Here is a 15,401-nt window from a genome sequence, read left to right as displayed (position 1 = left end):
GTCACTAGTGAATTGAGATCCATTCCTCTGTATATAGCAGGGGTGGCCAAATTTGCTCAACAGAAGAGTCATGTATGGTAAATGTCAGATGTTTGAGAGCTGCAGGTGGATGCCTGTGGGCAGTGAGCTGCAAAATAAGAGCTCCATGTGGCTCCCAAGCCTCAGTTTTTTAGCCACCCTTGGTATGTAGCTAAATCACAGATTAATTCTGCAATCTTATATATGACTTACCTGTGATTAAGTCCCACTGATTTTACCGGGGACTTCTGAGTTTATATAGCATTGTGCTGAAAAAGTGCAATTAAAGAGGTTGAAATTTGTAGCGGAAGCATGTATAAATAATCAAATATTCATAGTGGTACCTATTTGAAAGCTAAATCCTGCCCATGAATTTCTTATACAGTATGCATTGAAGGCTTCTGTGTTGAAACTTCCTTCAGTTTATCAAGGAAGGGAAGCTCTGCCAAAATCTCAGTTAATCATTTATGTTTCTGATGAAGAACAGGCAAGGGCTAATGCCCAGAATGTGCTTTTTTGCTATTTGCACAATTGTATTAGATTTTCAGATACAGTTAGATTGTACTTTAGAGTGATTGCTCTGAAATTTTTGTTGATAAAGACAACTTTACATACAAATGATTAGACAAATGCATGCAGCAAGAATGTGTGTGTGTTTGTGTGCTAGACATAATTTATTTTAGGAGTGTGTTTTATTTGTAGAAATTTTACAATTATAGTGAACTTATTGTTGGTGACTATACTTAGGAATTATTTAAATATACCTTTAAACTTGGTTCACAAGCGGGAGGACTATTTATTTGTAAGTAGGGGATAAATTAATCCAAAGGGGTACACAAAATCAAAATGTGCAAAATGAGACTCTAATTTAATTCACTGGGACAAAATGATTCAAAACTTTTTAGAAGACCTAACATTACCGTATTCAACAAGATGGTGCTGTTAAGTAACACTCTAGCTGAGAAAAATTGTCTGTCGTATGTCATATCCTGAAGACTACTTCATTACAGAATGCAAAGTGATTATGTAACGTGAGGGAACAAATCATATCGTATAGAATATGTATGTCTGTGAAAGTTTAAGTAAGATTTTGGAAAATCTAGGAATTTTTCATCATGTGCATTACTTTACTTATGTCTTTTCTACTCAAAATTTTCATAGTCATTGGAATTCTCATTTCCATTAATTGTGATTGCAGTTTAAACAGGTGGGACTCTTAAATCCCATAATGGAGTTTTTCCATTTCATTTATCTTGTTCTTGTTAAATATTTCTGTTTGTTTAATCAAGTAAGTATTGCAGCTGATACAGGGTGAGCAACCTTGGAGGGAAAAAATTGATTTCTCTCTTTTTAAGAAAGAGAATGAACTTGACAAACTTTTAAAAGAGGAAGCAGACATCAAAAAAGATGTTCAAGATCTGCGTCAGAAAGTAGAAGAGGCAAGAAGTTCACTATCAGTAAATAAAAGTAGAGGAAAAGTTCTTGAAGCTTTAATGCAGCAGAGGAAATCTGGAAACATACCTGGAATATATGGAAGGCTGGTAAGCTTTTATTTTTCTCTACATTGTATTTCCTCATTTCTGCTTCCCCTTTTGTTGGATAGACCTTCCGAGAAGAGATGTGTATTGGGTGAGAAAATAATTGGCAGAGGTAATTGCCATTCTTGTTTGTAGAACTGGATCCTTAAGTCATTCCTACCTTGTGAGAGGAAGACTTCATTGAGGTAAACATTCATTTCTAAAGAAGTAGCAATAGCAAAAGCACCCCCAAAATTAGCAAAAATGCCAAGAGTACAAAATGGAACAGGTAAGCAAAGCTCCCTTCTGCCAATTTCATTGACCTGTCCAAGCATGTCCTCTTTCCAATTGCTTCAGGGATAGCTATCTTATTGTGGCAGCGGTCCCACTAATATGTGGCCAGCACTGAATGCCCTTTAATCCTATTCAAAGATAAGGGAGTGGTGTGTGTGTGCTTTGCTGAAGATCTTAACATTAGACTCAGTTCAGTTATAGGTATCCAGTTCTACAGTCATGTGGCCATAAGGCTTTTCATTGAAAGACTTTAGTTAGCCAGCATTCTAAGGTCTTACTTTTTCCAACATTTTATAAAGATCCAGCTGATTGTTTTTGTTGAGTCATCCAGGCACTGAATCTCTGAGAGGATTCTCCCATTGTTGAACTCACACAGGTTTAAACATAATATTCTAATTGTAGGGGTACCTTTTGAAAGTCTTAATGAAAACTTGTTAAAATGGCAGCAGGATTGTCCAGGATTGCTGTTTGCAATCATTCTCATTTAAAATCTATCCATGTGGTGAGATTTTGTTTTGTCCTATAAGGATGGTCTCATTGTGTGGTAGTATCCCTGCCCCTCCTGCCTGGATGCTCAATGTGCCTATGTAGGTTGTTGCCAATGTCCCCTTTGAGCTAATTATTAACTTCACCCAAATTTGGCTGTTTTGAGAAGCATGAAATCAAGTAGATTTGTGTGAAGATTTTCAGTAGCCTGCCCACAACTCCCTCTTAGTGATTCTTTGATCCTGTCCATCTTCTCTTAGTTCTCCAGGTTCCTGGATAAAGTTATGTCCCAAATCAGTCCATAAGAGGTATTGGTTTGATGTTGAAAAGCCATGTACATTTTTAAGTCCATCAGATTTTAAAGCTCAAGACAAATTTAAGTTCATTTGAGTCAACATAAATCAATAGGTGTATGCAAATCAGCTTGGGCTTTGGCTACTATCTTCGTATTTCATAATTTTATTTGTGTGTTTAGGGAATTTAGAGGCAAAGAGAGTGACTGCATGAAAAGTTTATTTAGTAAGAATGCTTACTTGAAAGTTACATAAAAATCAGTGGGACTTGCATACAAGTAAATGTGTAAGGATTAGATATTAATGGTTATTTTTGTCTTATGTCCTAAATACTATTTTTTTTTCTTTTGTGCAATAGGGTGACTTGGGAGCCATAGATGAAAAGTATGATATTGCAATTTCATCATCGTGTGGAGCACTGGATCATATAGTTGTTGATTCTATCGATACAGCTCAAATATGTGTTAATTTCCTGAAGAAACAAAACATTGGAGTGGCAACTTTCATAGGGCTTGACAAGGTTTGTATTAAATTTTGCAAGCTGATGATTAATAATTTTTATACTGGAGAATCTAAACGTTAAATATATTAGATTCAAATTGACTGAGTTTGCCCAGCACAGCAACCTATTGTGTATATCTAGCCATGGTGGATTGTCATACTGTCTGAATTCAGACTGCTTCCCACAAGATGGATTATTTTAACTGAAGACTTGTTCTGGGGCTCTTTGATTCACAGTCAAAGAGTTGTGTTGTTCAGACCTGGCAAACCTACTTCATTAGGCCTTGTTGAGGAACAGCCACTTAGTCTTGGGGAGAGAGCAGCCAAAAACATTACTGCTCCTCTCCTTGTGAGTGATCGTACTTCCTGAATTCTGACTAGTAGCATACTGTGCTGCTGCAGCTTTCATCTTCCTTCCTGGGGGATTTTCTTACCCACCCTCTAGCAGTCTTCTGCTTTCTGTTTTTTTCCCCCCTTGCCCATGTGAGCAAGCTATTTGTAATCTGCACAGTGACCTTGAAGGAGCGTTGTTATTCTGCCAACTTCTGCTATGTCTTCATGTCTCTGTTCCTTTGCCCATGTACAGCATTGTTTTTCAAAAGATTCACCAAGCGAAAACCCTGCTCTTCACTGAAATTATTTAGTCATTTGACACTTTGTATTGCATGATTACTTAACACAATGTCATGTGTAAAATTGCTTCATGTTTGTGCCTTATACAAATATTGGTATTAACACCACCGGCTTTTTGATGAAATGCTCCCACTGTCATAGATTTTTCCTAGGAACTGAAGTCCTAATCTCTCCTCTCTTGTAACAGCTGTCCCATTGCAAAGGATATGGTAACAATTGCTGCAACATTTGCTCCATTTCAGTCCACAAAGTTTGCTTTCTAAAGAAATTTGCTGACCATATGACAGAATAGATCTTGTATATGAGGCAGACAGTGAGCCTTTAACACCACTCCTCAGAAGATTGCTCCATGTAAGCATTGGGGGAGTTGGGTTACTTTGCACATGAGGTTCTGGCTGACCTGGAGGTAAAGAAACAGTATGATAATTTGAGTGCATTTTTGAATGAGGTTGATCTGTGTATATTCATAGATTTCTGGATATGCACAGAGGCCTAGGATAGTTTACTGGGTGCTGGCACTTTTCTACTTTGATCTTTCTCTTACATTTGAAGCTGTAGCATGGAGTCAGGCTTCTCTGTTTCTTCTAGTGTGCAGAAATGGATAGAGCTAGCAACAGTAACACATGCTCTGGTAACCTCTTGGTCAGATTATTGTAACATGCTGTATTAAGAGCTACCCTTGAAGACAGTACAAAACGGAGCAGCCAGGCTTTTGGCAGGGACGACCATACAACACTAGTCCTGTATCATCTTCAGGGGCTACTGATTGAATTCCGACCCCAGTTCAAGGTATTAACTTTGACATATGAAGTCCTAAGCAGTTTAGATCCTGGATATCAGAAGGCACATCTCCTTCCATATACACCTGCCCGAGCCTTAAAATCTTCCATGGAGGGCCTTCTTCAAGAACCCTCTTTGAAGGAGGTTAGACAAGTGGTTACCTGGGGAAGAGCCTTTTCTGCGGTAGCGCTCTGGCTGAGACCTGCTTCCCAGAGAGGTGTGCCTGGGACTGATGCTTTATTCATTTTGACCCCATGCCAAATCATTTTTATTCACCCAGTATTTTGATGTTTGGTGACATTTTTAAGCCAAGAATGTTATTACATGTTTTTGTATTGCACTTCATTTTTAATTGTGCTGTTATAGTTGTGACCCATCTTGAGACCTATTTGGCATAGATGGGATATAAATTTCTAAATAAATAATAGTGACTGTATTGCAGGCTATATGGCCTGATGTGGGGCAACAAAAGAGTCCACTATAGGACCTCAGGTTGCTTAGGAACTTAGAAACTTAGGAACTTAGGAAAGAGCTCTGCAACGGCATATGCAGAGAGGGGCAGACTCGGAGGGATAGGCAGGAGAAGAAATTGCTGCAGTAGCTTATAGGGATATGACGAAATTATGGAGCTTGCCCTTGGTGGCCTTGCACTTCTCTTTGCAAGGCTGCTGTCAAAGCACATAATACCTACTTGTTACTGGTGACATATTGATTCCTTTTAGAATATCTAAAATCCATTTAGAATATCTAAAGCTGACATGCCTTTGCCTTCTGACTCACCCAGTGAGTGAATGCTGCTACCTCTTGTCTGAGTTAACCAGGTAGCCAAATATATATTTATTGGCTCTTCTGTGTTCCACATTAATTTCCTTGAAAAGACTGCTTGTGTGCCTCATTGCCACTTCAGTACTGCTGATTTGTGCAAGCCGTACCCAGTTCTACACTTATTGTGGACATGCCATTGATTGGTTAGAGGTGGCTTCTCCTTCACTGGTTCTCCAGGCTCTTCAGTTGCTTGTCTTGTTAGCTGCAGTGGCTGCTTAGGCTGCATTTTTTCATGGGCAGCCATGCCTTCAGCATCTTCCTCCACAGCTTTCTCTCTGGGAAAGCCAAGGAAAAGCGATGACTTAGCCATGTGAAGAGTCATATGAAGCTGACTAGTGATTGTGCACCTACCTTTACCCAAGACAGCTTGGAAAGAAGTGTCTCCTGCAAGCTTGCTTCCCAGATTTTCAATTGTTCACTGATACAATACTGTGTTGTGATTGCTGCCCCTGCTTTACCACCTGCACTGGCTAGGTGACTGTCTCTGGAGAAGAAGGAGCAGCGCTATAGGACAGATCTCCATACCTACCACATGGGTGTCTGGTTCCAAATGCAAAAGCATTCACACTGCTTCTGAAATGGCCATGCCCAAATCTTTACTTTTCTGTAGAACATCTGTAGTTTCTTGTTGCACAGCTGCCAATCCAGTTTTGTCATAGCAGAAAGAAACCCGGTTTCCGGGTTATGAACATTTGAGTTAATGAACAAGCCGTACTTAAAAATGAACTGCCATAAGGCCTATTAATTTAAAAAATTAAGTTAAAGAACTACTATGGAAAATTGTCATGGGGGAGCAATAAGGGGAAGAGGGAGGGCCTCCAAAGCATGCTTTCTTGCCTCATCTGGAGAGGGAAGTCCCTCCAGCATTTCCTTGGTACAAAGACAAGGTGCTGGTGAGTGAAATAAAATGTACTAGATGAAAAAGGGGAGCCCTTCTGGTTCAGACCAAATCTGAGGGAGTGGGGGAGAAGCAATCCAGTACAGATAGGGTCAACAGTATTGAAAGTTGGGGGGGGGGGGCACGCTGGAGATATTCATGGTTTTTCCACTATTGCTGGGGTCTTGTGCCCCTAACCCCTGCAAATGTGTAAGGCTGGCTGCTGTAACATGTAAGATGTTTTAGTGTACATGGAAGTGTTTAAGTGTTTTATGTGCATTGAAAGGTAATATATGTATACTAAGACAAACCTTTGACTTATTCATGCTAAATGTGACCTGTGCATATATGATCCAGCTTGCATACAAATTCAACTTAAAGATGTTCTCAGGAATGGAATTCATTTGTAACCTGGGAGCTGCCTATATTTTAAGCTGCTTGTAGCTATCTGGATGTGATGCTGTCTCAAAACAATAATTTCTTGGAGAACACAGGATGTAGGGGTATTGAAATTATTGCAGATGCAGTCCTGCATGGTTTGGGCATATGAGAGACAATGTCTGTGGAGGATAGGATTCAGCATGCCTTTATGTGCTTAGAGACTTGGATTGGGGACTGACAGCTTTTCATAGGCCAGTATCTAACACTGTACAGGTAGCTTGGGAATCCTGCTGCCAGTGGTACAACTAGGCATCATATCTATCCAACCTAGTAACCCACTAGCAAGTGTATCGCAGAATGACATATGTAAATGATTCCCCCCCCCCCCCCACCAAGCCCTTACCTTATTTCTTCAGCCCATGAAGCTTCTCACATGGCAGTGTGAAAATGAAAAACCAAGGAACCAGATTATTATGCCTGGAGTTTTCGAGGCTATTTTCTTCAACCATGCTAACCCCTCCCTAATCTTCTTTCCCCTGACCAATACCACTTTGCTTTTTCCATTTCACTTACCGTATTTTTTCGTGAAATTAGATGATACTTTTTCTTAAAAATACTTACCTTAAAATGGAGGGGTGTCTTATACATGGGGGGCTGAGAGGAGAACCACAAGCGTGCTCGGGGGAGACTGGCGTGATCACAGGCACACGTGGGGAGGCAGTGGGCACGTGCCCACAGCAGCAGCTTGCTCTCTTGGAGACTGGGAAGAAAAGTAAGGGGGGGGTCGTCCTATACATGGGGGCATCTTATGGACAAACAAATATGGTAGTATCATAAAAATCAACCAGAGCTGCTTTGCCAGCAATGGTTTTGAAGACAGCTTTGGACAGTTGAATGCTACATTGTTGTGACCTAGGCATTCCACTGGGGCTTTGGAATGTTTCATTTGCATGTGGCACCTGATTATGCTTAAAGTGTAAGACTGCCAGCACACAGTGTCTTAAGTGCAAAGCTGCATTTATGGCTGTTGTAGTATCCTTGGGATGTTGTGTTGTGTGATACAGCGGGGTTGAATTGTAATCACATGTGCAAATAATTATCTGTCAGCCTCTTAAGTTTTTGCTTAGATACCATGTTCCCACAATAATCCGCATTCTTAACATGATGGTAGTTCAGCTGTTTGAGAGTTGGTACCTACTTCTGTGCAGGTACCAAGACAGAACAAATGACATAACTGGTCTTTGAACCATGGCTAGTTTGCTGCAGCTCGTAGGCCTAACAGGGTGGAGAATGTGGTTTTTAGGTTGTAGTATACTACCTCCCCTTTGCCCGCCACCTAACTTGGAATACTTGTAGTGCTGACTTCCTGTAATTACCCATCCAATGGCCCAAAATAAGCAAAGTGCTGATTTTGATGCCTCTTGTCTTCAGCTACTCCTTTCTCAGTAGCTGAATGAGATGTGGCTGATTTCAAAGCACTTAATTTTTGTTTGGTACTGCTCTAAGAGCCCTTAGTGGTCAGTGTAATGATCAACACAAGGTCTTCAGGCAACAATGCACAATGCCTGCATTACATTCCCTATCTCATTACAAGTAGAGGGTAAACAGGACTATATAAGGAGCCTTTTCCAGGATGGCACAGGAGAATGGAGTGGTCTGCTAAAGATGCAAATATCTTCTTCTCTGGAAGGAGATTGTGATACCAAGGTCACTGCCACCACTGTAGAATGCACTGGAATCAGATTTCCAATCTGTCAGTGGACACTCTTGTGTCCGAAAACCATGTGAAGATCTCTTTGAAATTCTTGGGTGATGCCAGACTTTGTGGCACTTTCTGCCTAACCTGGTCAACTGTTGAAATCATAGCATTAGAAATGAAGCCTATAATCTATTGCTTAGACACAGTAATCTTGGAAACCCATATCATTTGGAGAAGTGAAAAAGATAGGGCTGACTTTATATAAACTTTGAATGCATGGCCCTCAGCACTATAGTAGAGTTGGGAAAGGGAGGGCAGAGAATAAGTAAAGAATGTAATAAATGAAGAAGGGAGCCCTGATCGGGCCAGGATCTGGGGGAGTAGCAATCATGTACACATATGGTCAACAGTATTAATAGTTAAGGTTTGCTGATATCCCAGTGTTGAAGGATGAAAAAGGTCTAAACCTGATGTGTACATTATAGTATGGCAAATACTGGCTAAGTTTTTCTGAAAAGAAGGCAAAAGAAAAAAATACTTATGCAACAGAATAGCAGTGCTTTATTTTTAATACAAATAAAATAATGCTGTCAGTTCAGGTTCTAACTGCAGCTGCAATAACATTTAATTTAATGAAAAGACTAAAGTGATAAAACAATGAGCTAATAACAATGTGTGCAATGCACTGTAACCAATATTATTGTAAACTGAGAAATAAATGAATACATACTAACCATACCAAGGGAGGGAAAGGATTGGAGGAAGAGGGAGACTAAATGAACAGATCCAGTAGCACAGTCAGGAGTATATAGTAGTGTGCTAATTCAAACAAAGGTCATGAAAAAGTAGACAGTTTATACTAGAAGCACAGGGAGGTGGCAGTAAGCACAGGGCAGGAGGAGGTTTAGAAAACTTTCAGATGGGTCTTTCCAGGGTAAAACACAGTAGGCCAATAGTAAAAAGGTTGATGTAGTGAGGGATCACATAATGCATATTGCAATACAAAGGCTTCTTGGAAATGTGTGGGGGAGGACTATGGGGGAATGAGGGAACAGAATGAGCCATAGCCAGTCTAGTTGTCTGTTTGGCACACCTAGGTTCTTTAAACAACCCAAACTGTACAGCTTATTTGATGCTTATTTATGCCCATTTTGTTGCTGTTGCAGTATCTGAAATTCTATTTAAAATAGCTTATGAATATAGTAAAACTGTTTGTTTGCTTTGTTTCCAACAGTTTCAGTTGTACTTTAATGCCACTGGTACAAAAATTTTCTTTTTGTGTATATGCCAATGTTTTATGGTCCATTTTAACCTAAAAAAGTTGAAATTATTTCTGAGAAAAGTGTTTTCTGAACAAAAACACATACCAGTGTTAATCTACCAATGCTAATGGAAATGCATCTTATTGGTCTATATAGATAGTCTTACTATTAATTGCTCATCATTTTTACAAATATTAAGTCTCAATTTTTGTCTCAAAAGGCTAAATATTCAATCAGAACAGATTCAAATGACAGGTCATCTTGCAGCTACATCCTCATGGGTCTGCAGGAAATATATTTAAGGCAACATCCCTAAATGTACTTACTATGGAGTAAGCCTCAGTAAATGCAGTGAGACCGACTTCCAAGGGAAAACGTATAGGCTTGCACTGTATTAATTATTTGAAAACTATACATACTGCAATTAAATTGTAGATTAAAGGTATAACTGTAGTTCTTCTTCACGGTCTCTGTGCATCACACGACAGGCTCTATGCCTGTGTGGGGCCTGTTGTTGGAGAGAGAGAGAGATTCCCTAGCTGGGCATTTTGGTGCGAGCCCTGCCCCTTTCCCCATATGATATACCATATGTCGTATATAAAAGCAGAGCTCCCACCATTTTCTCCATCTACCTTTAGTGCCTCAGATTCATTCTAACCCTAGTTGTAGCTTGCAATTTACAACCCCTTTTTTGCCTCAATTTATCTCACCAAAAATACCTTTGCTTTTCTTCTTATCTTCAGCATAAACCTTAACCTATCCTGTATAATTTTAAAAACCTATTTACTCCACACTCTCTGACTTACCATTAATGGTCAGTCTTCCACACCCCCTCAACTACTCTTTTCTAATTTCCCCCAGTGACATTTGTGGCAGCATTTCAGAAGTACGTGCACTGTGTCACCAAAATGTCTTCCATGGATGGGCACTTGTTCTGTCTCTTCTGCATGGGAGAAGACCACAGGGTAGATGCTTACCCATGTTGGCAAGCTTTTACTAAGCAGGTGAGAAAGAACTGGGCAGGACATTTTCAGCAAGAAATGTGGATGAGGGCGCTACAGGCTGCCAACACAATCACCTCTGGCCCTTCCACCTCATGGGCAATTTTGATCCCACTATTGGCATCTGCTGGGACCCCGCCAGCTGAGAAGGCAAAAGCCATGCCAGCAGCGACCAAAAAAGGGTTAGAACATAGCTTCAAAATGGGATCCAAAAACAGTGCCAAAATGGTGGCGGGAAAGGCAGCAGAATCATGAAAGCAAAAGATGCAATGCCATTCACTCACACAGGACAGATTGCATGTCTGCTCTGCAGTGTGAGTGGTAGAGCTTGCACGAACTGCCTCACTGGCTCCTTCACCTCAACTGGCACCACCACCATTGGGATCAATGGTCCAAGCAGAGCAGACAGCTATGCACTCATTTTCAGATGGTGAACTATGAGATTCACCACCAGCAACTCGGCTACAATAGCTTCGACAGGTCCAGGAACCAATTCATGCACCATCTTATGAACCAATCTCACCAGAGGTTTTCTGTGGCTCTACCTGACACTCAGGTGGAACACTGCCTGCTTGAGGTAAAGAGCCCTGTTGGATGCCACTGACAACTCCGTATGGACACCAACTGTGAGAACCAAAACCAAGGGAGATGCCTTTTTGATATTGGAATCCTCCCTCCTTCCTGCAAGAGGCCCCATGAGCCACCATACCATCAATTCTGGTGCCCATGCAACCATCGTGCCTCATGCCAGCTCCTACCAGCCAACAACCACTGACATGTCACGTGCCATTGCTGCTTATATCATCCTCTTCATCTGGTGCTCTTCCTTGTTGTCTGTCTCTGCAGACTAACTACACATTGGACTCAGACCAATCAATATATGAAGACCTGATGTTCATATCACCAGAGGGTATGATAACACAAGGTCTGAAATCCCCCTCCGAGGACCTTGGAAGATTCCTCTGGATGACATTGTCTCTCAGGTTGAAGATGCAACTGATGATTTCATATATGACATTGTCTGGAGGGAGAGACTGCTGGTGGCCATTCCATTTGTACCAGACCTTCTCAATGCTGTGATGGACTCATGGAAGGCTCCAGCACAACACTGGCCAACATCATGCTACCTAGAGATTCTGCACCAGTTTTAGGAAGGGTACATCCTGTTCCTTCTGCATCATTCAAGTCCATGTTCAGTGATTGTGGAATCAGCTCAAAGTTAGTCCTACTGAAAAGATTTGGTCCCTGTGGATTGTGAAGGACAGCAATTAGATTCAATGGCTAGGAGAATATACACTGCAATGGGACTTGTACTTCGTGTATCTAACTATGAAGCAACAATGGCATGCTACCAAGTGTTTCTGTGGGAGAAGATGGGGGCACTAGCACAGTTTCTTCCAGAGCAGCACCAAAAACTTGCTAGGGTCTTCCAAATGGAAGCTCTGTGACTCTCTAAATCAACATTGCATGTCATCATCAGGACTACAGTTTGAGAGCCCTGGTCAGTGCCATGGCTATGCACTGGCATGCATGACGTAGAGCATCCAGCCTCCTACAAGAAACCTGAACCAGAATAGAAGAGATGCCTTTTGTCGGTGAGGGTCTTTTGAATACTTGGATGAACAAGAAGTTGGATAGTGTGCAGAAGCAAGAGCAATAGTGAGAAGAATGGGCTTCACACCACAGACATCAAGAGCATGTAAGTGGTTATAGGGCCCAACTTTTTACCTCAGCAGAAGCCAGCCATGCTGCCTGACTCGCCAGTGATGACTACTCACACAGCAAGGTAGGGATGCCCCCCTTGCAACCAGCAGCCTGCAAAGAAGTGCCTGGATGTTGAGAGGCAATGTCACCATGTTCCTGACACCATCCAACTGGTACAAACAGCTGTCCACACATTGGACAGGCAAAGAGCCTTAGCCTTTTATCACTCCCACACAGAGCCATTCTGCCAATCCAAAAGACTCTTGTCTTGTATGCAGAAAGATCAAAAAGCAACCCCATAAGTCCACAAAGACCAGCTCACTGGATTGTAGAGACTATCAAACTAGTGAACCAACTAGCCAAACTGAAACTCCCAGAAAAACCAAAAGTGCATGCTATCAGAGCATTACCTACATTCGTAGCACTCCACACTGGTATAATAGTAGAAGTCTTATGTAGAGCAGCTACATGGTCTAATCCGTCAACATTGATTTGGCACTACCAGCTCGATGTCAGAGCCAGACAACACTGCTCCTTTGGATGGGCAATCTTATTAGCAGTCCTTGGCTGACAACACTATTCCACCTCCATTCCACAGTAACTTGCTAAGCGCCCATATGGGATGCACAGAGACCATGAAGAAGAGAGGTTCCTTACCTGTAGTTGACGTTATTCAAGTGGTCATCTGTGCATTTACACAACCTGCCAACTGGCCCAAGTGACGGTCTCATGAAAACTGGAGAAAATGGTGGGAGCCTCACCTTTATATACCACATGAGGGAAGGGGGTGGGACTCCCACTGAAACACCTAGTTAAGGAATCTCTTATCTCTCTGACAACAGGCACAGAGCCCATATGCATGAATGCACAGATGACCACTTGAAGAACATGAGTTACAGTTAGACAACCTCACTTTGTGTGTATATACCTGTGCAGTTATTATTTTTAGCTATTGGGCAGTATAAAATGTATTTAATAAATCAAAATAAAATTCTGTTTTTAATGGCGGTTTTCATCCTTCTTCAGATGGCAGTATGGGAGAAAAGCATGGGAAAAATCCAGACTCCTGAAAACACTCCACGCTTGTTTGACATGATAAAAGTTAAAGATGAAAAAGTTCGCCAAGCCTTTTATTTTGCATTACGGGATACTCTAGTAGCTAATAACCTGGATCAGGCTACAAGAGTTGCTTTCCACAAAGATAAGAGGTGGAGAGTTGTAACTTTGCAAGGACAAATCATAGAACAGTCAGGTAATTTTAAGAGAGAAAATTACATTTTAAAAATAGAATTTGAATGTGAAATTATTCGTTCTTATCTGTTTCTGATCATTCCATAGGGACAATGACTGGTGGTGGTGGAAAAGTAATGAAGGGTAGAATGGGATCCTCTGTTGTAGTTGAAATATCAGAAGATGAGGTAAGTACCTTTGAGAGACTTTCATCTGGAAAATGATTTTTTCAAGTATGTGTTTGCATACTTGGTTTGTTGTCACTGGATGATGTCATGTCATCTCTGACTTAGGGCAGTGCTATGAATAAAGATGTGTTCATGAGAGCCCTGTTTAGCTCATGTAAATTCCAGTCTGTGGCTTCCTTTAAGGAATCAATCCATCTCATTTTTGGTCTTCCTTTTTTTTTTTTTTTCTGCCTTTGACTTTGCCTAACATGATTGTCTTTTTGATGGGAGTTTTGCCTTCTCATGATGTGCTCAAAGTATGACAGCCCCAGTTTTGTCATTCTTGCTTCTAGGGAAAGCTCTGACTTGATGATCTAGGACTCACTTGTTGGTCTTTCTGCATGTCCAGGGCATTTTCAAAGCTACATAATTGGTATTCTCCCCCCACCCTAAATTGTTTTCCTTAATTTTAAATATTCTTTTGCAGAGATGTTGAGCTAAAATATAAAACATTGTGAGATTTCAATTTTAAGCACAATGATAGCATTTATCCTATTGAATTCAATGGGACTCAGTGTTAAAGTTTCTGTGTGTTGGGGAGGGTTCTGTTAAGGCTCTGTGTAGTCCAGTAGGAATTAAGTCATGATGCTCTTACTGATACGGTGCTGAATCACAACTTGTCATTGGAAAACTAATCACTACCCTGTTGACATAGTAAAGTTAAATATCTGGAGGCTTCATATGCTTTCAGAAAGCCCCTGCTTCTTAGTGTCTCTAGAATACTGCATTTTGGACATAAGTTTCTATTCGTTGCTAAATGCATTAGTGAAGGTGAACATTCGATTCTCACACTTCTTTCTCTTATGGCATAGGTCAACCAGACTGAAGCACTTTTGTTTGCTGTTAAGTTTGCTGTTGATTAAGTGTGATTTCATAAAAATCTACATAAAGCTTGTTTAGCTTGAAAAGCAAGCCACTTTTAATCCTGTGTATATGAAGCTGTGTTTCAGTGAACTATTGCTCAGAAGAAACACAGTTCAAAGTGCTCATGTAATATGTACTTGTGCAAAGTGGTAAAATCCTTGTTTTCCTACATGATTATCTCCATGTAGGAAAAACTGTGTCAATGATGAAGTTCTAAAGTTTTTATTATTAGTTTTCTGTGAGGAGGCATCCAACAGTGGCTTCATTCCCCCTATTTCCCAAGACATGATCCTGAATTTTGTCCCTACACTTGGTGCTGTTCTGACTCCACCCAGTTTTTCTTCCTGCACTAAGCTCTGCTACTCAGCTCCTTAAGTCTCCCATAGGCTATATTACTTGTCATGCCCAAACAAGGATATTCAGTATATTACCACATCTGACCACCAGATGGCAGTGCCTGCCAAAGTTGTAGGGCAGTGGTCTTCAAATCTGAGATATTCAATGTGAAAAATCAGTGCAGAACCCATTAATAAGTACATTTCATGTAATACATTTTATTTAGACAAAATGTTACAATTAATGTTGCAATAATACATTTCATGCCATGTGAACAGAAATTATTAATGCATTAATGAACTCCATTTATTACATAGTAACAATAAATTTACTGAATTAATACCTTATCACTACTGAATAAAATGAAAAAATCATTGCTACTGACTATACAGTATTATATCATCACTACTGAATAAAATGAAAAAATATACTTCATTTTAGTGATTTAGATGTGCTTGTTTTTGTCACAAAAT

General features: G+C 40.5%; 2 protein-coding genes across 6 annotated transcripts in view; one reads left to right on the top strand and one right to left on the bottom strand.

Annotated features, from left to right (window-relative positions):
* IFT80 (intraflagellar transport 80) overlaps positions 1–15,401 on the bottom strand; it is a 156,148-nt gene that overhangs the window by 113,490 nt on the left and 27,257 nt on the right. The window lies entirely within an intron of this gene.
* SMC4 (structural maintenance of chromosomes 4) overlaps positions 1–15,401 on the top strand; it is a 63,476-nt gene that overhangs the window by 31,180 nt on the left and 16,895 nt on the right. For all 5 annotated transcript variants that reach the window (XM_044434428.1, XM_044434425.1, XM_044434426.1 and 2 more), the window contains 4 exons: positions 1,374–1,559; positions 2,967–3,128; positions 13,298–13,523; positions 13,610–13,689. In XM_044434428.1, coding sequence (XP_044290363.1) covers positions 1,374–1,559; positions 2,967–3,128; positions 13,298–13,523; positions 13,610–13,689 — 654 coding nt within the window. The remainder of the gene's footprint in view (positions 1–1,373; positions 1,560–2,966; positions 3,129–13,297; positions 13,524–13,609; positions 13,690–15,401) is intronic.

This window comes from Varanus komodoensis, unplaced genomic scaffold (genome assembly GCF_004798865.1).
Source record: "Varanus komodoensis strain SLA01 unplaced genomic scaffold, ASM479886v1 scaffold28, whole genome shotgun sequence".
Classification (NCBI taxonomy): domain Eukaryota; kingdom Metazoa; phylum Chordata; class Lepidosauria; order Squamata; family Varanidae; genus Varanus; species Varanus komodoensis.
This window is presented reverse-complemented; position numbering and strand designations above follow the sequence as displayed.